At 46.8% G+C, this 27204-nt stretch overlaps 1 protein-coding gene across 2 annotated transcripts in view; it reads right to left on the bottom strand.

Moving 5' to 3' along the window:
- The window catches only part of MMP2 (matrix metallopeptidase 2), a 1058469-nt gene that overhangs the window by 229582 nt on the left and 801683 nt on the right, over positions 1–27204 (bottom strand). For both annotated transcript variants that reach the window (XM_068260421.1, XM_068260420.1), the window contains one exon: positions 24283–24442. In XM_068260421.1, coding sequence (XP_068116522.1) covers positions 24283–24442 — 160 coding nt within the window. The remainder of the gene's footprint in view (positions 1–24282; positions 24443–27204) is intronic.

Genomic DNA, 27204 nt, shown 5'->3' with positions numbered 1-27204 from the left:
CGTTCTCTTGGACCTATCTTCGCAGAGGCTGACCATTGAGTTAAAATCGCCCCCTTGTATCACCTTAGCAGAGCCCATTGATAAAGTATCGCTTAGGAGATTGGCGAAAAAAACCTTATCTTCGTTATTTGGAGCATAAACATTAGAGATAATTATTTCTTCCCCTGCAAGGCACAATCTGATCCTTATCCACCTACCCTCCGCATCACATTTTTCTTCTATTACCCGCCCTTGTAACTGTTTGTGGAGCAAAATTAATACCCCTGCTTTCCTTCCCTGAGCTGGGGAGCCAAATACCTGACCTACCCATGACTTTCGCATGTAGGAAAATTGGTCACGAGATAAATGACACTCTTGCAATAAAGCAATGTCTGTTTTTAGTTTTTTCAAGTGCCGCAAAACTATGGATCGTTTGCCTGGGGATCTAAGTCCCTTAACGTTCCATGATGTTACCCGAATAGTCATTTAAGAGTAAGTGGAGGATCAGATTGTTCGTTTCTACTATTGTATAACATAATCAGGAATGACGAGACATCGGAGCTACCCCCCCCTCCCCTCCCCTCCAAACCCTTAGAAAACCCCCATATAACCACCCAAACAAAAATAATAAGTTGAACATAGAACATCATATTAGTCATGTGACTTCACTTTTTTCCTGGATGACCACCTAACTTCGGACTCCAGAGCTAGGCCCCTCCAGCTCAAAGGCCTCTGTTAAAGTTCTTTTAGTGAGAAAACTGAAAAAAAAGAAAAAAAATTTGGAACCTCCCTAGGTTTTATCCTCTTGGAGTTTCTGTTTAAACTGTCAAATCCTAAAGGGATATCATGGTTGAAAAATGAACAAATTACAGTATTCTCCTTATTCAACAGCACCCCCTGCTGTCAGCACAGCACAAAATCACACAAAGATTTAACCAGAATTACTTTCAGGAGACTTGCGTAAGAAGGATAATGCTTCTGTCGCTGATGCAAAAGTATGTGTTATATTTTTATCATCTGTGATGCGCATGATTGCGGGATATTGTAACGCAAACTTCCACTCCTTCTCTATGCACATTTCGCAAGCTGTTTTAAATGCCTGACGCTTTTTTGAGACCTCAACCGAATAATCATTAAATAACCGAATTTTGGCCCCTTGATGTTCGATTGGGTGTCCCAAGTCACGAAAAGCTCGGAGCATATCAGATTTCTCAGCAAAGTCCAAGTATCGTGCTAATACTATTCGTGGAGGACGTTGATCATTTTCAGGGCGCGGGGGACCGACTCTGTGGGCTCGTTCCACTTTAATTGGTCGTTTGAATCCCAGTATCTTTGGTATGGTGACCATGCAAAGTTCTCGTAGTGCTGGTGCTGTTATAGACTCAGGAACCCCCACCACCCTCAAATTGTTGCGGCGAGATCGATTTTCCAGATCTTGAAGTTTTTCCTTAATAGATTTATTTTCCTCTAATAGTTTTGTATAGCTTTTTCCCTCTTTGGCACAATCATCCTCCAATGTCTGGATCCTATGTTCTGCATGAGTCAATCTCTGTGCATGAGCCTGCAGATTACTATTTATGGCCTGTATAGACTTATCTATTGTGGCTTCTAGTGTGGCTTGTAATTCTGGGGCCAGTTGTCGGGCCACTTCTGTGGCCAGCCTTTTATAGTCGATGGATAGCTTATCCCCCTCACCTGAATCTTGCTGGGAGGCTGTCTCCTCTGTGTCCCAGTCCGCAGCTTGCTGTGGTGCTGCTTCCCACTCTGGAGATTGCTGCTGCGACATGTTCGGGGAGGAAGGGGCGGCGGCCATCTTTGAAACCTTCTGCTCCTCTGCCTGTGTCTTACGAGGGGCAGAACGGAGAAGGTAACGGTCCATCGGCGGCGAAAGTGTCCTCTGTGAGCTCAGGCTTCCCTCACAGTGCTGCGGGGACCAGCGGGGGTGCTTTAGCTGGCCGGCGACCTACTGGAGGGGACTCGCTGTGCGGAGCTCCGTCACCGCCCTGCCACCATCCAGGCGCCGGAACCGGAAGTCGTGAAGTATGTTTTAAGGAAGCTACAACAAAATTCCTTGTATGCTAAACTCGGGAAATGTCTTTTCGAAGTTTCTGAAGTTCCCTTCCTAGGGTACATAATCTCTACCGCAGGACTCTCTATGGACCCCAAAAAGGTATCTGCTGTCCTGGAGTGGCCACAACCTTTGGGGTTGAAGGCACTCCAGCGATTCCTTGGCTTTGCCAACTATTACAGAAAGTTTATAAAGGGATTTTCTTCTGTAGTTTCGCCTCTCACTGAGCTCACCAAAAAGGGGGCCGATACCTACAATTGGTCAGCAGAAGCACAATCTGCATTTTCATCACTTAAAAAATTGTTCTGCTCCGCCTCCATTTTGAGACATGTGGATGTTTCTCTCCCTTTCATTGTTGAGGTGGATGCTTCAGAGATTGGGGTTGGGGCTGTACTGTCTCAACACTCCAGTCTGCAGGTCAGGTTGCATCCATGTGCATTTTTCTCTCAGAAGTTTTCTTCCGCCGAGAGAAATTATGATATCGGAAATCGAGAACTGTTGGCCGTCAAACTTGCATTTGAGGAATGGCGACATTGGCTCGAGGGGGCTGAACATACGATAACAGTCTATACTGATCACAAGAACTTAGAGTATATTGAAGGGGCCAAGCGTCTCAGTCCCAGACAGGCTCGCTTGTCCCTGTTTTTCACGAGATTCAGGTTCATTATTACCTACAAACCAGGTAGTAAAAACATTAAGGAAGATGATTTGTCTAGATGCTTTGAGCCCGAAACAGTACAGCCCTCAACCCCTGAAAGCATCCTTGCCGAGAAAGTGGTCCTTGCTGCTACTGAGACTTGGGAGGATTGGGCATCTACTTTGAGCCCTTATCAGCAGGAGGTTCCTGAGAACAACCAGATGGGGTTCTGTTTGTGCCACTACAGTTCCGATTTAAAATTCTCCATGTTTTCCATTCTCACAAGAATGCAGAACACCTAGGGGTTGCCAGAACGCAGGAGCTGCTGCACAGATGTGCCTGGTGGCCATCTATTGTGTCTGACTGTAAAGAGTTTGTCGGAAATTGTTCTGTGTGTGCCAGGAGTAAGCCATCCAGACGGGCTCCTGTGGGTACTCTACAGTCGCTGCCAGTGCCTGAACAACCATGGACCCATCTATCTCTGGACTTTGTGGGTGAACTGCCCAGATCTGAAGGAAAAACAGTCATTTGGGTGGTAGTCGATAGGTTCAGCAAAATGGCCCATTTTATTCCCTTGGACGGACTCCCCTCTGCACAAGAACTGGCAGAACTCTTCATTCCCCCGGCTGTCATGCGGACCAGTGTTTGAGAACTCTTCATTCACCACATTTTCCGGTTGCATGGTATTCCGGAGAATGTGGTGTCAGATAGGGGAGTCCAGTTTGTCTCCACGTTCTGGAGGTGTAACACGCAGGGTGTCTCCGCAGCCGCCTTGCCTTCCTGTTCAGGGACTTCGCCCGTGCCTCTGGCGTCTAGTATGGAGCAGTCGAGGACGGGTCTGTCTATTGCACATAGGGTTGCCGTATCGCGCGGGCGCGCGTGGAGACAGGACCTTTATGCGGGGAGGAGGCATGTCAGCTGACCGGCCGGTCGGCTGACGTCAGAGGAGACTCACGGCGCTCTGGATTGGCTGATTGTTGTGGGCGTGGCCGTGGGGTCTCCTCTGCTTCAAAAAGCCTCAGTGTTCACTCGCAACTTGTCTGCTGTTGTGAATACTCACGTGTTAGCGCTCAGACCTTAGATAGTATCCGGTGTGCTTTGATCTGGGAGGAAACCAGGGATTTCACACAAGACTAGGATTATTGTATTACTGTATTTTGATATCCTGTGCATGACTCTGGCTACCCTCTGTACTTCTGCCCATCTGACTCTGTTGCTGAATCCTGCCTGATATCTCACTACTCTCATTGCCTGTCGATTCTGTACTGTACCTGCCCGCCTGTTACTGATCCTTGCATGTCTGACCCTTCTACTCACCAGTGAGCCCTTGCCACTGGTGAGGTGTTCTAATTGTACCCACCAGCTCCTCTGGTGAGGTTTTGTCAAACTAACAGTTACTGTGTTCTAATAGTACCCACCAGCACCTCTGGTGAGGTTTTGTCAAACTAATCAGTTACTGTGTTCTAATAGTATCCACCAGATCCTCTGGTGAGGTTTTGTCAAACTATTCAGTTACTGTGTTCTAATAGTACCCACCAGCTCCTAGGTTTAGCCAAGCTATTCAGTATTGTGTACCTATAGGGCCCACCAGCTCCTCTGGTGAGGTCTAGTTATACTATTCTGTTACTGTTGCACCAAGCACTACATACCTTGTATTCTGTCAGCTATACTTGTATTATTGGTGATACTGCAGATCACCACATAATCAGGTATAGCGTCTGTATTATTGGTGATTCTGCAGATCACACATAATCAGACGTCTGTGTTGCTACACCAATCGTTACAGGAACCCTTTCAATGGAATGAAATGGGCCATTTTACTAAAACGGTCAGTCACAACCCAAATGACTGTCATCCCTTGGGACCTAGGGAGTTCCCCAATGAAGTCCATGGATATATGAGTCCATGGTTCCTCAGGTACAGGGAGTGACTGCATGTCCCAGCAGGTGCCTGTCGCGACGGCTTGCTTTTAGCACAGACAGTGCATGCCCTCAAAAGCTCCTTACAATTTTGTCCCATTGAGGGCCACCAGAGACATCTTGACAGCAATTCTTGTGTCCTAGCCACACCTGGGTGGCCTGCATTTTTGTGGCTATGAAACAACTGTAAGATTTGAAGCCACAAATGCAAAGGCACAAATAAAGAGCCTTCAGGTGTGCCATCAGGGGAATTCTGCTGGAAAGACTCTAAAATGTCCATGACATTTTCCTGAGTCTCGGTGGTGGCTAGCACAACATTTTCTGGAAAGATGTTTTCAGGTTCAGAGGACTGGACAGATTCAGACTCGAACGACCTGGATAGGGCGTCAGCTTTGACATTTTTGTTCCCTGGCGTGTACGGGATTACAAATCGGAACCTGGAGAAAAATAGGGACCACCGGGCCTGTCTAGGGTTAAGCCTTTTGGCCCCCTCAATGTACTCCAGGTTGTTATGGTCAGTATACACGTTGATAACATGTTCAGCCCCCTCCAGCCAGTGCCGCCCCTCTTCAAAAGCCAACTTAATGGCCAACAACTCTCTGTTCCCAATATCGTAATTCTTTTCTGCAGAAGAGAATTTGCGAGAAAAGAAAGCGCAAGGATGTAAACGGCCCTGGTACCCTGAATGTTGGGACAACACTGCTCCTACTCCTCTTTCGGATGCGTCCACCTCCACAATGAATGTGCAACTGACATCCACATGACGTAAAATAGGAGCGGAGCAGAACATTTTTTTCAACAAAGAAAAAGCATTTAGAGCCTCCTTAGACCAACTGCAGGTGTCTGTCCCTTTTTTAGTGAGATCAGTGAGAGGGGAAACCACTGAGGAGAATCCTTTAATACATTTTCTATAATAATTGGCGAAACCAAGAAATCTTTGGAGTGCCTTCAGCCCTACATGCTGAGGCCATTTCAGCACTGCAGAGACCTTTTTTGGGTCCATGATCAGTCCAGAGATGGAAATGATGTACCCAAGAAAGGGTACCTCAGTCACCTCAAAAATACATTTCTCGAGTTTGACATAGAGGCTGTTTTGACGGAGCTTCTGTAACACAAACCTGACATCGTCACGGTGCTCAGACAGATTTTTAGAGTAAATCAATATATCATCAAGATACACTAGAACAAATCGACCCAGAACTTCTCTAAAAATCTCGTTGACCAATTCTTGGAACACAGCGGGTGCATTGCACAACCCGAAGGGCATCACAAGATATTCGTAATGCCCGTCGGGCGTGTTGAATGCCGTCTTCCACTCATCCCCCTCACGGATGCGAACAAGATTATATGCCCCCCGTAAATCCAGTTTGGAAAAGATACTGGCATACTTGATCTGCGAAATCAGGTCATCGATCAATGGAAGTGGGTAACGTTTTTTTACAGTGATTTTATTTAACTCCCTGTAATCTATACATGGGCGTAACCCACCATCTTTCTTTTGTACAAAAAAGAATCCCCTGCAGGGGACTTGGATGGTCGGATAACTCCTTTGGCTAGATTCTCTTTAATGTAATCTTTCATGGCGATTTTTCAGGACCTGTCAGGTTATAGAGGTGACCTCTAGGGGGCATAGTTCCAGGTCTTAACTCAATTGGACAATCAAAACTCCGATGTGGAGGAAGTTTATCCGCAGATTTAGGGCAAAGACGTCAGAGAAATCTGCAAAATGAGGTGGCACACCCTCTCCATAAATCTTGGTGGCACAGATCGCAACTCTCTCAGGACAATTACATAGTTACATAGTTATTTTGGTTGAAAAAAGACATACGTCCATCGAGTTCAACCAGTATAAAGTACAACACCAGCCTGCTCCCTCACATATCCCTGTTGATCCAGAGGAAGGCGAAAAAACCCTTACAAGGGATGGTCCAATTAGCCCCTAAAGGGAAAAATTCCTTCCCGACTGCAGATGGCAATCAGATAAAATCCCTGGATCAACATCATTAGGCATTACCTAGTAATTGTAGCCATGGATGTCTTTCAACGCAAGGAAAGCATCTAAGCCCCCTTTAAATGCAGGTATAGAGTTTGCCATAACGGCTTCCTGTGGCAATGCATTCCACATCTTAATCACTCTAACTGTAAAGAACCCTTTCCTAAATAAATGGCTAAAACGTTTTTCCTCCATGCGCAGATCATGTCCTCTAGTCCTTTGAGAAGGCCTAGGGACAAAAAGCTCATCCGCCAAGCTATTATATTGCCCTCTGATGTATTTATAAATGTTAATTAGATCCCCTCTAAGGCGTCTTTTCTCTAGACTAAATAAACCCAGTTTATCTAACCTTTCTTGGTAAGTGAGACCTTCCATCCCACGTATCAATTTTGTTGCTCGTCTCTGCACCTGCTCTAAAACTGCAATATCTTTTTTGTAATGTGGTGCCCAGAACTGAATTCCATATTCCAGATGTGGCCTTACTAGAGAGTTAAACAGGGGCAATATTATGCTAGCATCTCGAGTTTTTATTTCCCTTTTAATGCATCCCAAAATTTTGTTAGCTTTAGCTGCAGCTGCTTGGCATTGAGTACGATTATTTAACTTGTTGTCAATGAGTACTCCTAAGTCCTTCTCCAAGTTTGATGTCCCCAACTGTATCCCATTTATTTTGTATGGTTCTAGACCATTAGTACGTCCAAAATGCATGACTTTACATTTGTCAACATTGAATTTCATCTGCCATGTATGTGCCCATATAGCCATCCTATCCAGATCCTGTTGCAATATGACACTATCTTCCTGAGAGTTGATGATTCTGCACAATTTTGTATCATCTGCAAAGATAGCAACATTGCTCACTACTGCATCTACTAGGTCATTAATAAATAAATTGAAGAGCACTGGACCCAGAACAGACCCCTGTGGGACCCCACTGCTAACAGTCTCCCATTTTGAGTACGATCCATTGACCACAACTCTTTGTTTTCTGTCCATTAGCCAGTTCCCTATCCATGAACACAGACTCTTCCCCAGTCCTTGCATCCTCAACTTTTGCACCAGACTTTTGTGGGGAACAGTGTCGAAGGCCTTTGCAAAGTCCAAGTATATCACATCTACAGCATTCCCAATATCCATATTAGCATTCACTACCTCATAAAAGCTGAGCATGTTAGTCAAACAGGACCTGTCTTTAGTAAACCCATGTTGATGCTGAGAAATTAGATTATTTTCTACTATGAAGTCATGTATAGTATCTCTTAGTAACCCCTCAAATAGTTTGCATACAACTGATGTTAAGCTTACAGGTCTATAATTTACTGGATCTGATTTGGCTGTACGCCAATCCACTGGGACTCTGCCAGTTGCAAGAGAGTCACAAAAGATAAGATAAAGGGGTTTATCTATAACTGAACTTAATTCCCTTAGGACCCGAGGATGCATGCCATCCGGGCCAGGTGCCTTGTCTATTTTTAATTTATTTAGTCTTGCCTTCACTTCTTCCTGCGTTAAGTATTTAATATTACAGTTAGAAGATTGAGACTCTTCCGCCTCTGTAGTTTGCAACAGTGTTGTTTCTTTTGTGAAGACAGAAGCAAAGAAAGCATTTAATAACTCTGCCTTACCTTGGTCATCCACCATTGAGTTCCCACCCTCATCCTTTAGGAGTCCTATACAGTCAACCTTTCTTTTTTTAGAGTTAATGTACTTGTAAAACTTTTTTGGGTTAGATTTGATATCCTTAGCGATTTGTTTTTCAGCTTCAATCTTTGCCTGCCTAATTTCTTTGTTACAATTTTTATTGCACTCCTTATAATTGCTTAGTGCATCCTCGGTCCCCTCCTGTTTTGAGACCTTATAGGCATTCTTTTTCCTCTTCATTTTATCTTTAACCTTTCTATTCATCCATAGAGGCCTTTTTTATTCCTAGACATTTTGTTTCCATATGGGATATACATACTACAATATTGATTGAGTATAAGTTTAAAAGCTTGCCATTTCCCTTCAGTGTCTTTTCCTTGTAGTACATTATCCCAGTTTACCAAACTTAGTGCCTGCCTAATTTGATTGAACTTTGCTTTTCTAAAATTCATAGTTTTAGTGGTCCCGCTGCCCCGTGGCCTATCAGTCACCAGATCAAACGTTATCATGTTGTGATCACTATTTCCCAAATGTTCTTGAACCTGCACATTTGATACATTATCTGGTCTATTAGAAATGATCAGATCCAGTAACGCATTCCCCCTAGTTGGTTCAGTTACCATTTGAGTCAAGTAATTGTCCTGTAGTGCTGCCAGAAATCTGCTGCTTTTACCAGAATGGGTAGCCTCAATACTCCAGTCAATGTCTGGAAAGTTGAAGTCGCCCATAATTATGACCTCATTTTTACTTGCAGCTTTTTCAATCTGCTGTAGTAATCGCAGTTCTGCAGCTTCATTAATAAGAGGTGGCCTCAGGGGCGTAGCAATAGAGGTTGCAGAGGTAGCAACTGCATCGGGGCCCTTGGGCCAGAGGGGTCCGATGGGGCTCTTCCTCAACCAAAGTATTAGCTGTTTATTGATCCTGTGCTGGTAATAATCACTTCTATAGATGCTCTGAATAGTAGTAATCATTAACAAACTGTTCCCCATCCCCTTCTTGCACCTCTAATACTGTGGATGACTTTGACAGGTTTTGTTGTGCCACATCAAGTGTTACGTATAGAGTGCCTGGGGGGCCCAATGTAAAACTCGCACCAGGGCCCAGAGCTCCATAGCTACGCCACTGGGTGGCCTGTAGCATACCCAGGGCCGGATTTGTACTTTCCAGTGCCCTAGGCCTGCTGTCATCTACCGCCCCCCCCCCCCCCCCCCCCCGCCACCACCACCACTACCAAAAAACATTCTGACCAACACTGACTATCGATCATTGGTTTGAATGGGCTCATTTCAGTTGTGCTGCTCTGCCTCCTATTCAGCCAAGAATCAGAGGATGCTCTGTCTGCTCAATAATTCCTGCAATTTGTGCTCCTGCCCGAAAGTGCACAGCAGCCAATAGTGTTCTGGGAATGCATACTTGAGAAATGACGCTGATATATGTACTTGTCAAGAATGCATAACACTATACTGGCGTTGGTTGCTGTGCACATCTGGGCAGGAGCAGAAAACTTGCGCAAGTCGCAAGTGGCCAGAGCATGCGCTGCTTCTTTGTCCTCTGTGCGACTGGCTGCAGTAATAGCCACATACAGGTGACAGGGAGCGTGAGTGGCCAGAGGATGCGCTGCTTCTTTGTCCTCTGTGAGACTGGCTGCAGTCAGAGCCACAAACAGGTGACAGGGAGCGTGAGTGGCCAGAGCATGCGCTGCTTCTTTGTCCTCTGTGAGACTGGCCGCAGTCAGAGCCACAAACAGGTGACAGGGAGTGTGAGTGGCCAGAGCATGCGCTGCTTCTTTGTCCTCTGTGCGACTGGCTGCAGTCATAGCCACATACAGGTGACAGGGAGCGTGAGTGGCCAGAGCATGCGCTGCTTCTTTGTCCTCTGTGCGACTGGCTGCAGTCATAGCCACATACAGGTGACAGGGAGCATGAGTGGCCAGAGCATGCGCTGCTTCTTTGTCCTCTGTGCGACTGGCTGCAGTCAGAGCCACAAACAGGTGACAGGGAGCATGAGTGGCCAGAGCATGCGCTGCTTCTTTGTCCTCTGTGCGACTGGCTGCAGTCAGAGCCACAAACAGGTGACAGGGAGCGTGAGTGGCCAGAGCATGCGCTGCTTCTTTGTCCTTGTTATAAACTGTTCTTATCACCTTGCTTCGACACCAGTAACTTCTTACAGTTACGTCTCACAGACGGGGAGATCACTTGACTCTCCACACAGCAAGTAGGAGATAGACTTCCTCAGGCTTCTTCAATGTTTACGTTATTTATTCAAGTAACAGAAATACAGACAGATACAGTTTATCATCTCCTGGCAAAGCAGACTTCCATGTTGCGTTACAGCTGCGTGAGTACCTTCCTGCTGAAAGTACCCAGGTCTTCTTGTATCTACTCTATGTTACATCTAGACTACCTATGTACAGCATACATCAGGGGTGCCCACACTTTTTCGGCTCGCGAGCTACTTTTAAATTTGCCGAGGCCAGGAGATCTACCAACGTCTCAAATTCTAAGCACGCCCCCCCCCCCCGCGTAGGTTAGCCAGGTATATGTGCCTGCAGCATAGGTTGCGTGCCCTCAGTGTAGGTTAGCCAGGTATATGGGCCCTCAGTGTAGGTTAGCCAGGTATATGGGCCCTCAGTGTAGGTTTGCCAGGTATATGGGCCCTCAGTGTAGGTTTGCCAGGTATATGGGCCCTCAGTGTAGGTTTGCCAGGTATAGGGGCCCTCAGTGTAGGTTAGCCAGGTATAGGGGCCCCCAGTGTAGGTTAGCCAGGTATAGGGGCCCCCAGTGTAGGTTAGCCAGGTATAGGGGCCCCCAGTGTAGGTTAGCCAGGTATAGGGGCCCCCAGTGTAGGTTAGCCAGGTATAGGGCCCCCCAGTGTAGGTAAGCCAGGTATAGGGCCCCCCAGTGTAGGTTAGCCAGGTATAGGGCCCCCCAGTGTAGGTTAGCCAGGTATAGGGCCCCTTCAGTGTAGGTTAGCCAGGTATAGGTCCCTTCAGTGTAGGTTAGCCAGGTATAGGGCCCCCCAGTGTAGGTTAGCCAGGTATAGGGTCCCCCAGTGTAGGTTAGCCAGGTATAGGGCCCCCCAGTGTAGGTTAGCCAGGTATAGGGCCCCCCAGTGTAGGTTAGCCAGGTATAGGGCCCCCCAGTGTAGGTTAGCCAGGTATAGGTCCCTTCAGTGTAGGTTAGCCAGGTATAGGGCCCCCCAGTGTAGGTTAGCCAGGTATAGGGCCCCCCAGTGTAGGTTAGCCAGGTATAGGGCCCCCCAGTGTAGGTTAGCCAGGTATAGGGCCCCCCAGTGTAGGTTAGCCAGGTATAGGGCCCCCCAGTGTAGGTTAGCCAGGTATAGGTCCCTTCAGTGTAGGTTAGCCAGGTATAGGGCCCCCAGTGTAGGTTAGCCAGGTATAGGGCCCCCCAGTGTAGGTTAGCCAGGTATAGGGCCCCCCAGTGTAGGTTAGCCAGGTATAGGTCCCTTCAGTGTAGGTTAGCCAGGTATAGGGCCCCCCAGTGTAGGTTAGCCAGGTATAGGGCCCCCCAGTGTAGGTTAGCCAGGTATAGGGCCCCCCAGTGTAGGTTAGCCAGGTATAGGGCCCCCCAGTGTAGGTTAGCCAGGTATAGGGCCCCCCAGTGTAGGTTAGCCAGGTATAGGGCCCCTTCAGTGTAGGTTAGCCAGGTATAGGTCCCTTCAGTGTAGGTTAGCCAGGTATAGGGCCCCCCAGTGTAGGTTAGCCAGGTATAGGGCCCCCCAGTGTAGGTTAGCCAGGTATAGGGCCCCCCAGTGTAGGTTAGCCAGGTATAGGGCCCCCCAGTGTCGGTTAGCCAGGTATAGGGCCCCCCAGTGTAGGTTAGCCAGGTATAGGGCCCCCCAGTGTAGGTTAGCCAGGTATATGTACCTGCAGGCGGAGGAGAAGAGGCGGCGAGGAGAGACTCTGGCAGGCCAATGGGATGTAGGAGAGAACCGGCGGCGAAGAGAGAGGCGGCGCGGCCGCTACGTCATGGCTGGGGGCGGCGCCGGGCACGTTACACACGCACATTACACAGGCTGCCCGCCGCCGCCCCCAGCCATGACGCAGCGGACGCGCCGCCTCTCTCCTCCCTCTCTCCTCGCCTGCATGCATTCTATTGGCCAGCGGCCAGCAGCTAAACACGAGCTGCTGGCCGCAACAAACATTAATGAGACGCGGCCAAGAGGCCGCGATCTACCAAGGAGGCGATCGCGATCTACCGGTAGATCGCGATCGACCTCTTGGGCAGCCCTGGCATCATTATATCAGATTACAGAAAGGAAGCACATACTTACAGTGGCGTAGCTAAGGAGCTGTGGGCCCCGATGCAAGTTTTACAATGGGGCCCCCCCCAAGCACTCTATACATAGCAATTGATACGGTGCACCAAAACCTGCCAATGGCAACTACAGTGTCAGAGGTGCTAGAAGGGGATGGGGAGCAGCTTGTTAGTGATTACCACTGTTCAAAGTATCTATAGAAGTGATTATTATGAGCACAGGACCAATAGAGAGCTAATACTGTAGTTGAGGGAGGGCCCTTCGGGGCCCCTCTGGCCCAAGGGCCCCGATGCGGTCGCTACCGCTGCACCCCCTATTGCTACGCCCCTGCATACTTAGAGGTCCCAGTCAGCCTTGCGAGCTATTGCGAAAGTAAAGAGCAGAATGAGCTCCCATAGCTCCCTCCGCCTTTAATACTGACTAGGAAAGAGTTAAATATGACATCATCTTCGCCACCCCCTAGATCAGACTATTGGTGGACCCACTCGTGGTGTCATCATACACACCTACTTGATTAATAATCAATGAGGCTCCTGACCTATATGCAGGAATGTGGATATTTACATAACATGGCTTATGTTTATTGTACTAGTGGCGGTACATGCCCAGGTAAGGGAGACCTGCGGCCTTGTACTAGAACAGCTTCTTGGTATGTTCTAGTTCTGCTGACAGAACTGCAAATTTTCTCTCTCAGAGAAAATCCCCTTAAAGGGCCGATCTGCACTCCAAGCCTTTTTGACTAACTCAGTCCAAATAACTGAGGCCTACTTAAATTATAACAGTCCTCTGTGAGACTGGCTGCAGTCATAGCCACAAACAGGTGACAGGGAGCGTGAGTGGCCAGAGCATGCGCTGCTTCTTTGTCCTCTGTGCGACTGGCTGCAGTCATAGCCACAAACAGGTGACAGGACAGCTCAATGGAGAGTAACAGAGAACAGGTAAGTAGCAAACATCCTGTCAATACCCACTTTGGATGTTTGGTTGTAATTAGAGCGGACCTGAACTCAGAACTTCCTCTCTGCTTCAAAAGATACACAATAACATAATAACCTTTAAAAAAAACATTTCTTTGTTACAGCTGATACAAATCCTGCAATCAATCGGCAGTGTCTACTTCCTGCTTTCATGGAAGCAGACATATTGTTAACATCCTGTGCTTTCAAATTAGCTTAGATGTTGTGGCAGTCAGGGGAAACAGGAGAGATCAAATTACAACGTCAAATTAGACACAGATGAGGGGGAATTACACAGGCTCTCTAAAAAAATACAAGGTAGATTTTTCTATGTTTTCCTTCTGTCCTGTGCAAGAGTTCAGCTCCACTTTAAAGCATCTGAATGATATTTATTTATATTTGAAAAATCTATGTATCTCTTTTGAATGTTGAAAGTACATATGGTGGTGTGCTTTAACATATTGACAGTATACAGGAACAAAGTCTTAAGAAGGCTTATTCACAGAAAGATTATTTTTTTTCTTTTAAGCCAATAAATGGTATCATCCTCATTCAAAACTCTCTGCTTTCGCTGTGGCTAAAATGGTACAATGCTTTACTGCTACAGGAAAGGAGAAGGATGCCAAACTATACAGACTAGCATAGAGGTAGTAACAGCTCAGGTGACAGTGACAGTTTAGCAATGAAAGTAAAGCAAACAGCATTTTTATTCCTCTCATAGATGGTAGGAACAGAAAATGAGTCAGAAAAGAGTTAACTGAGACCACTGCTGGCTAGGAAGAAAAAAAAACCCTAAAGCCATAAATTTAAGTAGACAAGAGATAAGAAAGTGTAATTAACAGCTGCTGGGGTCAGTGTCAAAACTGTAAAGGAGAAAGTGAAGAAATTAGCAGGGTTCACTGATGTCTTTGAATGCCTGCATTAAAACTCAGCGGAACTTAGTTCTATCTGCTTTGTAATGTAAATCCCTGGTATTTCTCACATCAACTTGTATGATCATGATAAGAGGAATTGATCATCAGATGAGGTGACAGCAGATGTTGATTGAGAGAGAGACTTGCTGGAATTGGGGAACTCTGGAATTCAGCTATTAGTGCAGAGCAGGGCGCTGGCTGGCTGCGCTGCGGGACCAGAAGAGGTGATTAATTTTGACATATGACCTCTTCTCTCTCCAAGTCATGCCGCCCTTCTTATCTTATCTGATTTTATCGCCCTAGGCCGTGGCCTTTGTGGCCTTTCCAGAAATCCGGCCCTGAATACCCCAATAAGCAATTGGCAACTTTTATTTCCACCATGAATATTTACCCAAACGGACTCCACATCTTCGCAATCTTCCTCCATCTCATCGTTGAGGACAGCTGTAAGAGAATTCTTAACAAAGAGACAAACCCCTCCACCTTTTTTCCCTGTTCTATCCCTCCTAAACACATTGTATCCTTTTAAATTAGCTATCCAGTCATGGCTTTCATCCATCCATGTCTCGGTTATTCCCACAATGCCATAGCCTTTGTCATTCAGAATGAACTCTAGTTCGTCTATTTTATTTGCAAGGCTCCGAGCATTGGTTACCATGCACTTTATATTTTTACCACCACATTTACCAATTTTGTTTACATGAAATGGGCTACTTGAATTTTTACCAACCTCCTTAATCTTTACACTGTTCCCACCCCCCTCTCCACCCTCCATAATGATAGGTTCCCACTGTCTTTTTACCTCATCTTGTCTACGTATTGAGACTTTATCCTCCCGCCTCCCCTCAGATCCTAGTTTAAAATCTCCTCCAACCGTTTAGCCATCTTCTCCCCCAATGCAGCTGCACCCTCCCCATTAAGGTGCAGCCCATCCCTGCTGTAGAACCTGTAGCCGACTGCAAAGTCTGCCCAGTTCTCCAGGAACCCAAACCCTTCCTTCCTACACAAATTTCTCAGCCACTTATTTAACTCCCTAAGCTCCCTCTGTCTCTCAGATGTAGCACGTGGCACTGGCAGTATTTCAGAAAACACCACCTTGGAGGTCCTTGCTTTAAGTTTATCTCCAAGTACCTGAAAATCATTTTTGTGGACCTTCCATCTCCCACTAACTTTGTCATTGGTGCCAATGTGTACCATGACAGCCAGGTCTTCCCCAGCCCCACCCAGTAATCTGTCAATTCTTTCCGCTACATGCCGAACCCGAGCACCCGGGAGGCAACTGACTGTACGGCATTCACGGTTTCTTCGACAGATTACCCTATCTGTGCGCCTAATAATTGAATCCCCTACCACCAGTACCTGTCTAGCCTTAGCTGCACTCCTATTCCCTTTCTCGTTACAGCAGTCTGCCCCTTGGTTGCTAAGGAGCACATCCTGCTGCAGCATTGCTACTCCAGAATCACCCTCCCCAATATTACACAAACAAGCATACTTATTAGTGAGGGACAACTCGGGACTAGCCTCCCTGCCACTTTTTCCCCTACCCCTTCTAACTGTGACCCAACTAGCGGCTGCCTCTGCTTCTTGGTCCGGCTGTACTCCACCCTCCTCATCTTCAACGGTTCCATCCAGTGTCTGGATCGTGAGATCCAAGCTCTTCTCCATGTTGTGTATGCGTCTCAGTGTTGCGAGATGCTTATTTAGCTCTGCGACTTCCGCCTCTAACTGAGCAACACGCACACACCCAGGGCAACAGTAAACACCCTCAATCCGCTGATCAAGGCATGCATACATGTTGCAGGATGTACACCGTACAGCATAGTCCAACATGATGACTTTTGTGTGGGGAAAAATTATTTAAAGTAAACTGTGGCGGTAAAAGATGAAATGGGAGAGTGAGTGTAGCTGGGGAGGAGGAAAGGGAGAGTAAGTGAAGTTGGGGAGTGAGGGGAGTGAGGGGAGGAGGGGAGTGAGGGAAGGAGGGGGGGAGGAGGGGGAGGGGGGAGGAGGGGGTGGGGGGGGAGGAGGGGCGGAGGAGTGGAGGTGGAGTGAGTGAAGTTGGGGTGGAGCCCTCAAAATTTAAAGACTACACCACAACGTGCCTAGCACATTCTAACCAATGCAAAAAAACGCAATATTGGTTGAAGGTTTTTTTTTCCTTTTTTTTAGTCCTTACCTACTTCCTCTCACCACTCTCTTTGTGCCTGTGTTGTAACGCCTGTTTTTAACGCCTATGCCACTTGTGTCGCAGCCACTTAGTGAGCAAGCCACAGACTGAGCAAGCTCAGTAATGAGTCCTGAAGCTGACCAAATGCCTCCTGTTGCAGCTAGTCCCTCCCCCTAGCTAATTGCCTGCTGCAAAACAAACTAGAGGGAAAAGAAAAAAAAAATGTACTTTTAAAAACTGACACTTGCTGCTTAATATCAGATGAACCACAATAGACAATCCACCAGATATCGCAGCAGCAAAAAACAATATACAAACAGCAATGTAATATAATTAGTGCTCACAATTCCCAGCAGTGAAGTGAAGCAGCCCTCCACCAACATTAGGACTTTGGCCTAGTGTTGTCCGGATCATGAACGATTCGGATCTTTGATCCAAATCTATTTTGTGAGTCGAATCATCCGAATCATCAAAATGAGTGATTCGGATTGCAAAAGGGGCGGGGCCAGGAGCGACACGCCACCTCTCAGCGTGCAGCGGGGTCCTGGAAGCAGAGCAGAGATGGATCGCTCTGTTGGAGGGAACTCAGGGGAGCCAGCCTTGCAGGGACAGGTAGAGGGGACATGGGTGCCACTGCCAGATATGTGTAGAGCACACATACTGGCTGCAATTCGCTGCTCATTATAGGCTGTCTGTTCCTAGTTGTGCACAGTGAACACATTGGAAACTTTTGGCTCAGCGCAGCTCAGTAACTTTGCAGGCACTGTGATTGCAGGGCAATATGATCCTCCTGCACTCGCTCTAAACAGCTGCACTTATCTTCTGGGAATACTTTGAGGAATGCTTTCTTTCACTGTGCGACATTTGCATTCAAGGTATACAGATGAACATGTAGGTGAAATATATGTAAAGCATATGATTGCAGCATGTGGGTATTGTGTGCAAACAAACATTTATGCTCTCTGCTTCCCTCCTCCCTTCTCTGTCCACTCATTGCCCTCTGTCCATCTTCTCCCCTTCTCTGTGTGTCCACCCCCCTCTCCTTCTCCTGCCCTGCTAGTCATTTCACCCCCCCCGAATGCTTCCCTTGTAAAATGATCCGAGATTCGGATCAAAGATCCGGATCTTTTCAATGATCCGATTCGAATCATCCGGATCATTGAAAAGATCCGAACTTCCCATCTCTACTTTGGCCTACACTTCCTGTTTAATTTAACACCTGTGTTGCAGCTAGTCCCTCCCCCTAGCTAATTGCCTGCTCTAAAACAAACTAGAGGGAAAAGAAAAAAAAAATGTACTTTTAAAAACGGACACTTGCTGCTTAATATCAGATGAAAAAACAATAGACAATCCACCAGATATCGCAGCAGCAAAAAACAATATACAAACAGCAATGTAATATAATTAGTGCTCACAATTCCTAGCAGTGAAGTGAAGCAGCCCTCCACCAAGATTAGGACAATGATGATGACAGTAAGGAGACCAGCTTAACAATTGGCCTGAGCTCCAGTCTGTCGGAGGAGAGTGCTTGCGTAGCCAAGGCATACCAAGAATTACAGTAAGGTGGCCATTTTCAAAACGTAAAATTGTATTTCCTCCTTGTGTAACACCCCCACTGTGCAAGAAAGAACGGGGGTCTGCGAGAGGGGATGCCTGTCCTGCAAAGGGGAATCATCCACTGCCGTGACAACAATCTGTCTATCCAGGTTGTTCAAAAATGGGATCCCCCATTTTTGAACGAAGCCTGAATCAATAAAATTGGCTGCTGAGCCGGAGTCTATAAATGCTTGGGTAGCAAAGTTCTGCTTCCTCCAAGTTATAGAACATGGCAACAATAATCTCTTATCAGATAGCGGTATAACTGGCTCGCCTAGGGTAGTACCTCTAGCTACACCTAGGCGGAGGAGTTTTCCGCCTTCTTAGGACACTTTTGCACCAGATGCCCCTTCTCAGCACAGTACAAGCACAGCCCCTCTTTCCTTCTCCTGGTCTTTTCTACCTCAGACAATTTAGAGTGACCGATCTGCATTGGCTCGTCTTGAGGAACAGGAGAAGGGGTAGAGACGGGGAAGGTTCTAGTAGAGACCCTGGATCTACTCTGTTTCTGGTAGCGGATTCGGCGATCAATTTCCACTGCCAAAGCAATCGCCTCATCCACTGTTTTGGGCTCAGGGTGACTCAACATTACATCTGACACAGAATCAGATAGCCCAGTCAGGAAACAATCTAAAAGCGCAAATTGTACCCATCTAGCTGAGACTGCCCACCTCCTAACCTCTGCGGCATAGGTCTCTACTGAGTTATGACCCTGCCGGAGAGTCTTTAGCTTCCTTTCTGCTGTGACCGCGACATCCGGATCATCATAAATTATGGCCATGGATTTAAAAAATTCCTGCACCGAGGATAGTGCTTTATGGCCCTCTGACAGACTGTAAGCCCAGGTTTGCGAGTCCCCAAATAGTAGGGTTTTAATGAAAGTCACCCTCTGGCTCTCTGAACCTGATGATATAGGTCACATCTCAAAGTATGATAAACAGCGATTCTTAAAATTGCTAAAATCAGACTTGTGACCTGAGAATTTCTCTGGGAGAGGCATTCTAGGTTCGACCACAGGAGGGGATTGCCCTGGTAACGTTGGGGCCTGGGGTAAACGCAACGCTTTAGACAATTGGTTGATTTGTGTGTGTTGCGTATTGACCGTGGTAGTCAAAGCATTCACGGCTGGGGTTAAGGCCTTGACTTGTGTACACAGAGCATCTTGGTCTGCTGTTATGTAACAAGGTGTCAGCGAGAGCACAAATATCTGATTATGTGGTGATCTGCAGTATCACCACTAATGCAGATATATATCTTGACAAAGTAATCAGTATCTTCTTGATAGTAGATCAGCGGAAGGCTCACAAGCACAAGATCAGTACTTTAATAGAATGTGATCACAGGTGATTGGTGCACAATATACAAGAGTACTCCTATGTGGTAGCCCCCTGGCTGTAGGGACTATCACTAATAAAGTGGTCGTACAGGCAAAGTCGGTAAGGATCGGCCAGCAGTAGTACAAAATCGTCAGGCTAAACGTAGTCCAGAGTAAGCTGAGGTCGGCAACGGGTCGGGCAGATAAGGTACAGAATCAGGAGGCACAAATCAGAGTCAAAGGTTCAGGCAGAAAATTGGCAACAGATCAGATAGTGAAGTACAGAATCAGGAGGCAGAAATCGGAGGTTAGAAATGCGAGCAGAGGGTCATACACAATAAATCAACAGTAATATTGCTTTATAATTATAGCTATCAAAGATCTGAGCGCTAACACGATGTATTCGCAACAGCAGACAAAGGGCAACTGACAGCCAGCTCCCTTTATGCTGGGGATCGCTCTGCAGAGCCGCCCAGAAGCTCAGCCAATCTGGAAGCTAGCTGGAGTCAGCTGACCAGCGAGTCAGCTGACTCCTCTTCTTTTGGCATAAAGGTCCTGCTGCTGGGCGCGCGCACGTGTAGCCCTTACCCGGTGTGCGGCCGAAGGACCTGGCCGTGGCGTACTGTACGCCTGTGCGGCGGGGACTGCCACCAGCTGGGATGCGGAAGCGGCAGATCTGCCACTCTCCGCTGCGGCGGTGTCCCCGCCGCATGTTATACTAGGGCTTATTTTCAGGGGATGTCTTATATTTCTATTAGGAAGTGTTTCTCAGCAGAACATTTCCTGTTCCTTTGTACTGTGATGTTCATGGATTTGAAAGTATGCTACTGTACTGATCAGGCACCTGCCCTGTCTTCCCTGCACACAGCTGATAACCTTGCTGTGTGCTGGGATGACAGGATCAGTGCCCCATTGGCACTGCACCACTGTGTCCCCACTTACCGGCTGCCTCTTCCTCCTCTTTAACTTCCACTAGGGCTTATTTTCGGGGTAGGGCTTATATTCCAGTCTGTCCTGTTTGTGAATGCTTGCTGTCACTGAGGAGTGATTAGATTATCAAACGTTCATTCTGTCAGTCTGTCCTTTTCTCTCTAAGAACACTCTGCACTGCTTTTGCGCTGAGCAAATTTTGTTAAGTGTCATTGTGGTTGCTCGGAGCTACGCCTGCTCTGTGCGCCACATCTCCTGCTGGAGTCAGTCCTCTCCTCCACCAGTGCGTTCGCACTATACCTTAAGATTCATAGTTTTATGCCTTGCTTGCATCTTGTGTGTGTGTCTCCTTTACGTCAGAGTGTGCATTGCGCGCTGACCGTAGAGGATACACCGCCAAGCGTTACACTGTGATGTAGAGGGTCAAAGTTGACCCTAATGATGTAGTATAGGGGCGGGTCGAACTCACATATAGTTCCAGGTTCACCGCGAACGTGAACCACCGAAGTTCACGTGAACCATTCGGGCCATCTCTACCAGGAGCATGGTTTACTGCTGGAGGCAGCAGCAGCCATTCTATCACCATTGTGACCTTTTTTAAGTAGACCCAACCTATCCCTAGCCAATGCCCTATGATGGGCTGTAGTTACAATTTTTGCAATGGAAACAGAGGCGCCAGCAGAGTAAGAATTGATCATAGGTAAAAACAGATTAAAGTTGGGGGCAAGGGTAGACTTACCTCCCCAAAACCAATTTTTACTCTGCTGACGCCTCTGTTTCCATTGCATTTATTGTTATCCACTCGGTGGATGGGTGAACACCCCTTCTTTCCTTCTACAGAGAGCGACTTTTTAGCCTGAGTGGGGACAGGCCTAATATCCCCATAAGTGCTTTAAGTGGTTGCCTGAACCCGGAAACCCATACTTGTGAGTATATTTCTTATGGCTGCACAGGCGTCCGAGCCATTAGGCAGCTATAAATTTTCGCCTAAGGCGACAGGAAGAGGCAAGGGCGCTTCTGCACTGAGTAGTGAGAGAAGAAATGCCTCTCAGCTGACTCAGGTGTCAGTTTACACAGCAGCAGCGGGGCTGACTGGACTTCAGCTCAATGATTCAAAGAACCACAGTAATGAATGAGTCAGTGAGAGAAGGCACTCATCCTAGTCAGGGATCCGAGGAGTACAGCATCATCAGCTCCTGGGTCCAACTCCTGAGAATTCAGTCCCTCTCTCTCTGCTACTGCTAACTGCGTGGATGTAGAGACTGTAGCAGCCAGGCATTGACTTCCCCCCAGGCCGCCTTTCATTCAATGATTTAGGGTTGGTCCTGTGTCTGCTGTATTCAGGTTTGTTGATGTAAGGCAATGTAAAATACTAGGCTAGCTGATAAAAGTGCAATTAGAGGGCAGGCTAGCTGGTAAATATACACAGCATGATGTAGAACTCGTCTGGAGGGTCAGTGGGAAAAAATCTGTCTGGTCTCTCTCCATTGTTATAATGATTGCATGTGCAGATAAGGTCTTAAACAGGTTGAAAAGTTTTGACAGTCCCTAGACTCCAGGAGGGCTGCTTGCTGACTTGTGTAAGAGATTGGCAGGGACAGCAGTCCTATTACCAGCAACTAGTCTCTGTGTAATGTGGGACTGCAATACAGATAAACTGCTCCATCTCAGGCTATTCTCAGTCTCACTCCACTCCTCCTATCTCTGTATGTGTATAGTGTATGTCTACTGTGTGCTGTGTACAGTGTGCTCTGTGTGTGTGTGTGTGTGTGTGTGTGTGTGTGTGTGTGTGTGTGTGTGTGTGTGTGTGTGTGTGTGTGTGTGTGTGTGTGTGTGTGTGTTGTGTGCAGTGTGTGTACTGTGTGTGTGTGTGTGTGTATGTTGTGTGCAGTGTGTGTACTGTGTGTGTGTGTGTGTGTGTGTGTGTGTGTGTGTGTGTGTACTGTGCTGTGCGTGTCTAAAGTGTGTGTGTGTGTGTGTGTACTGTGTATAGTGTGTATGTTGTGTGCAGTGTGTGTACTGTGTGTGTGTGTGTATGTTGTGTGCAGTGTGTGTACTGTGTGTGTGTGTGTGTGTGTGTGTGTGTGTGTGTATAGTGTGTGTACTGTGCTGTGCATGTCTAGTGTGTGTGTGTGTACTGTGTATAGTGTGTATGTTGTGTGCAGTGTGTGTACTGTGTGTGTGTGTGTATGTTGTGTGCAGTGTGTGTACTGTGTGTGTGTGTGTGTGTGTGTGTGTATAGTGTGTGTACTGTGCTGTGCATGTCTAGTGTGTGTGTGTGTGTGTGTGTGTGTGTGTGTGTGTGTGTGTGTGTGTGTGTGTGTGTACTGTGTATAGTGTGTATGTTGTGTGCAGTGTGTGTACTGTGTGTGTGTGTGTGTGTGTGTGTGTGTACACTGTGTGTGTGTGTGTATAGTGTGTGTGTGTGTACTGTGTGTGGTGTGTGTGAGTGCATGCCGCAATAAGTATATTTTATGGTGAAACGCTCTGCTGCATAACAACTATTTTCTGGTGAACCCATGCCGCAATAAGTACATTTTCTGGTGAAACGCTGCTGCAATATGATTTTCGGGGGTCTTGGGGGTGGGGTTCTCCACAGGAGTGGTGTTCACCATGAGGGGTGCGGGGTATGGGACTGGGGGCAATCACGGGGGGGGAGGGGTGCCACAGGATTTCTCGCCTGGAGTGACAAAATGGCTAGAGACGCCCCTGTATGGCTGGATAGTGTAATGGTTAAAGGGAACCTAAACTGAGAAGGATATGGATTTTTCCTTTTAAAATAATACCAGTTGCCTGAATCGCCTGCTGATCCTGTGTCTCTAATACTTTTAGCCACAGCCCCTAAACAAGCATGCATGTCAGGTGCTCTGACTGAAGTCAGACTGGATTAGCTGCATGCTTGTTTCAGGTGTATAATTCAGCCACTACTGCGGCCACAGGGATCAGCAGGGTGCCAGGCAACTGGTATTGTTTAACAGGAAACATCCATATCACTCTCAGTTAAGGTTCCCTTTAAGGGCTCTGCCTCTGACACACAGGGGCGTAGCAATAGGGGGTGCAGAGGTAGCGACCGCATCGGGGCCCTTGGGCCAGAGGGGCCCCAAAGGGGCCTCCCTCAACTGCAGTATTAGCTCTCTATTGGTCCTGTGCTCATAATAATAACTTCTATAGATACTTTGAATAGTGGTAATCATTAACAAACTGCTCCCCATTCCCCTCTTGCACTTCTGACACTGTAGTTGCCATTGGCAGGTTTTGGTGTGCCGTATCAATTGTTATGTAAAGAGTGCTTGGGGGGCCCCAATGTAAAACTTGCATCGGGGCCCACAGCTCCTTAGCTACGCCACTGCTGACACAGGAGACCTGGGTTCAAATCTCAGCTCTGCCTGTTCAGTAAGCCAGCACCTATTTCAGTAAGGAGTTTCTTGGGCAAGTCTCCTGAACACTGCTACTGCCTACTGAGTGCGCTCTAGTGGCTGCCTCGCAAGTGCTTTGAGTCCGACAGGAGAAAGGTGCTATACAAATACTGCAATTATTATTGCTGCTGCCTCTGCATTCCTTTATCGTCAATAATACACTATTGGGGCTCTCGATTATGTTTTTCCTTTCTTTTACGTAATTACAATTTTGTTAGGGTACCCCCTTGCCCTTAGCCTAATCCTCAGCTCCCAAGCTTCTCTGTAAAAAATCCTCCAGATTGTTGCAATTCCTGTGCAATCTGAGAAACTGGCCTGTTGGCACAGCCCATTTCTGGGAGGGGAGGTATGAACTATACGCGGACAAGGGGGTATTCCCTGCAGTCTCCTTCCTGAATGACTTTGTTATCAAAGAATTACCAGACTTTCCGATTCGTAGCTCAAGGCACGCTATCTCAGAGTGGCTATAAAATTACCTCCAGAACTTGTCTCCAGCAAAAATGTAGGTTTTCTTGTTTTTACTCCAGTTGAATGCAGCATCCACATGACTGAGGTCTGGTGGTAATCCAAGACTAGTTAACTTCTTTGGGTATCCTCTTTCCAATGTACTTGACGTATATACCCAGTATTCATCACCTGTTAGACAAATCAAAAAGATCCATTAATCACAATGCAGGTAGAGTGCTCCAAAATTTTTTTTAGAAAATGAGGATAATTCAAAGTTTTTATAATTTAAACAATAGAGATGGTCAAATTGGATGCAGTTTATTCTTTATAAATAATTTCTGATCATATTTACATAGGGGTATATTCATCATAAGTCATCTAATAGTAATTACATCCCGTGTATTAAGCAGGGGTGCTCGGATACCCCTTTTCAAAATCTGGATTGTTCCGGATCTGGATACCCAGATATCCGGATCCAGATCGGATATCTATATATGACCATTTTGGGATCTAACCCGGATCAGATATCCGACCCCAGTATCCGGGATATCCGGGCATTCGGATATCTGGATAGAAAAATCGGAAATGGCCTTTAAATTGCTTTTAAAACGTTATTTAGGGTAAATGAGGCATGTAGCATCATTATTATTTTAAAGGGGAACACTAATTGATGATGTGGGGACTTAAAATCCCCCCCCACCCCAAAAAAAAAAAATGGCTGTCAATTAACATCAAGACCAGTGATGAGCGAAAATGCAAAAATTCTTTTCGCTGAATTTTCTCCTAATTTCGTTTCACCAGGCGAATTTTCGATCGAATATTTTCGTGTTAATTTTCACCTAATGCCCGTTACTTTTGCCTTAAATTCGTAGTTCATCGTGTACGTATGTCTGCGTAGGCATAGTACCGTACGCATGCGGTAACTGTTTCTAGACGCATGTATTAGCGGATTATTGTGAACAATTTTCCGCATAAGGGCATAAGTGTCCGCATACAGCGAAGTTTCGTGCGGATTATTGCGGACTTTTTTCCGCATAAGCGTCCGCATACAGGGACGTTTCTTGCGGATTATTGCAGACATTTTTCTGCATAAGGGCATAAGCGTCCGCATACAGTGAAGTTTCTTAAATTTTCGATGCTGGTCGAAAACGCAAATATTTCTGAAGATTTTCGTGAAAATTCGCCGAATTCGAAAACAGGATTTTCGATACGAATTCGCAAGCAACACTGATCAGGACTAGGTTCCAGACAGCGGTCGTGCAGCCCACATTGTGTCCAAAGTCCAACCGCACAACTGGGACATGGCAGTTTTCAGCCCAGACACCTCCAAAAAAATTACGCAGCAATTGTGTTTTGGGTTAAATATAGGTGGTATCAGCACAGCAGCAGTGGCCTGTGGCACCCTGGCGGTGGGAGCAGCAAAGGCAGCAGGAGCAGGGCAATGCAGCAGCAGCAGGTGTAACGTCTGCCAGGAGCATGCCGGACGTGACACTTGGCAGAGGCACATAGCACTTTGCACGTGGCACTTTGCAATTTACACTTTGCACGTGACACTTTGCACGTGGCACTTTGCACGTGGCACGTGACACATGCTAAGTGCCACGTGCAAAATGCCACATGCCAAGTGCAAAGTGCCGAGTGACAGTAAGACAGCAGAGGAGAAGACACCAACTGTCACACTGGCTCTGCTCAGCAGCACAGCAGTTCTGTAGTAAGCTAACACAGTAGTACTACTACTCTAACAACTACTAGCCCTTACTGCAGTACTATAGTACTAACTACACAATAACACAGTAATCCTATTCCCTAATCCCTAACCTAACCTATACTGTAGCTAGCTAAGGCAAGCAGGCAGCAGCTAGCCTGGTCTGTGAACAGCACACACACAGACACATAGCAGCTGCTGCAGCCCTGAGCCCTTCTGGGGCTAATTGGACCATGCCTTGTAAGGGTTTTTTCGCCTTCCTCTGGATCAACAGGGATATGTGAGGGAGCAGGCTGGAGTTGTACTTTGTACTGGTTTAACTCGATGGACGTATGTCTTTTTTCAAACAAAGTAACTATGTAACTATGTAACACTCTGACTGTCACACAATTAAATCAAGCTGATTAACAATACAACAATAGTGTAGTGATAGTGAAGGGGTTAATAACTGAACAGCTTTAGGTTTACACTGTATACACACTTGCTAGGCCAGCAGCACTGGAGCATGTCTCTCAGCGAGCATTCACAAGCTAGGACTATATGTCTCATCATGGCAGCCCTCCTTATTATTCAGGGGGGCTGGCCAGGGTTCCTTTCTGTGATTGGGTGCCAGGGCTTAGGCTGGGAGCCCTCTGATTGGCTCAATGAGGTCAAGTGGGGTTGGACAAGGTTCCCCTCTGTGATTGGTTGCTAGGGCTTCTGCTGGGAGCCCTCTGATTGGCTCAATGACGTCCTGGACGTCATACAGTATCTCAATATAGTTACGTAGTTACATAGTTATTTTGGTTGAAAAAAGACATACGTCCATCGAGTTCAACCAGTACAGTACAACTCCAGCCTGCTCCCTCACATATCCCTTACAAGGTATGATCCAATTAGCCCCAAAAGGGAAAAATTCCTTCCTGACTCCTGATGGCAATCAGATAAAATCCCTGGATCAACATCATTAGGCATTACCTAGTAATTGTAGCCATGGATGTCTTTCAACGCAAGGAAAGCACCTAAGCCCCCTTTAAATGCAGGTATAGAGTTTGCCATAACGACTTCCTGTGGCAATGCATTCCACATCTCAATCACTCTTACTGTAAAGAACCCTTTCCTAAATAAATGGCTAAAATGTTTTTCCTCCATGCGCAGAACATGTCCTCTAGTCCTTTGAGAAGGCCTAGGGACAAAAAGCTCATCCGCCAAGCTATTATATTGCCCTCTGATGTATTTATACATGTTAATTAGATCTCCTCTAAGG

Source organism: Hyperolius riggenbachi, chromosome 11, assembly GCF_040937935.1.
Source record: "Hyperolius riggenbachi isolate aHypRig1 chromosome 11, aHypRig1.pri, whole genome shotgun sequence".
Lineage (NCBI taxonomy): Eukaryota > Metazoa > Chordata > Amphibia > Anura > Hyperoliidae > Hyperolius > Hyperolius riggenbachi.
Note: the sequence above shows the minus strand (reverse complement) of the source record. Positions and strands in the feature narration are given on the sequence as shown.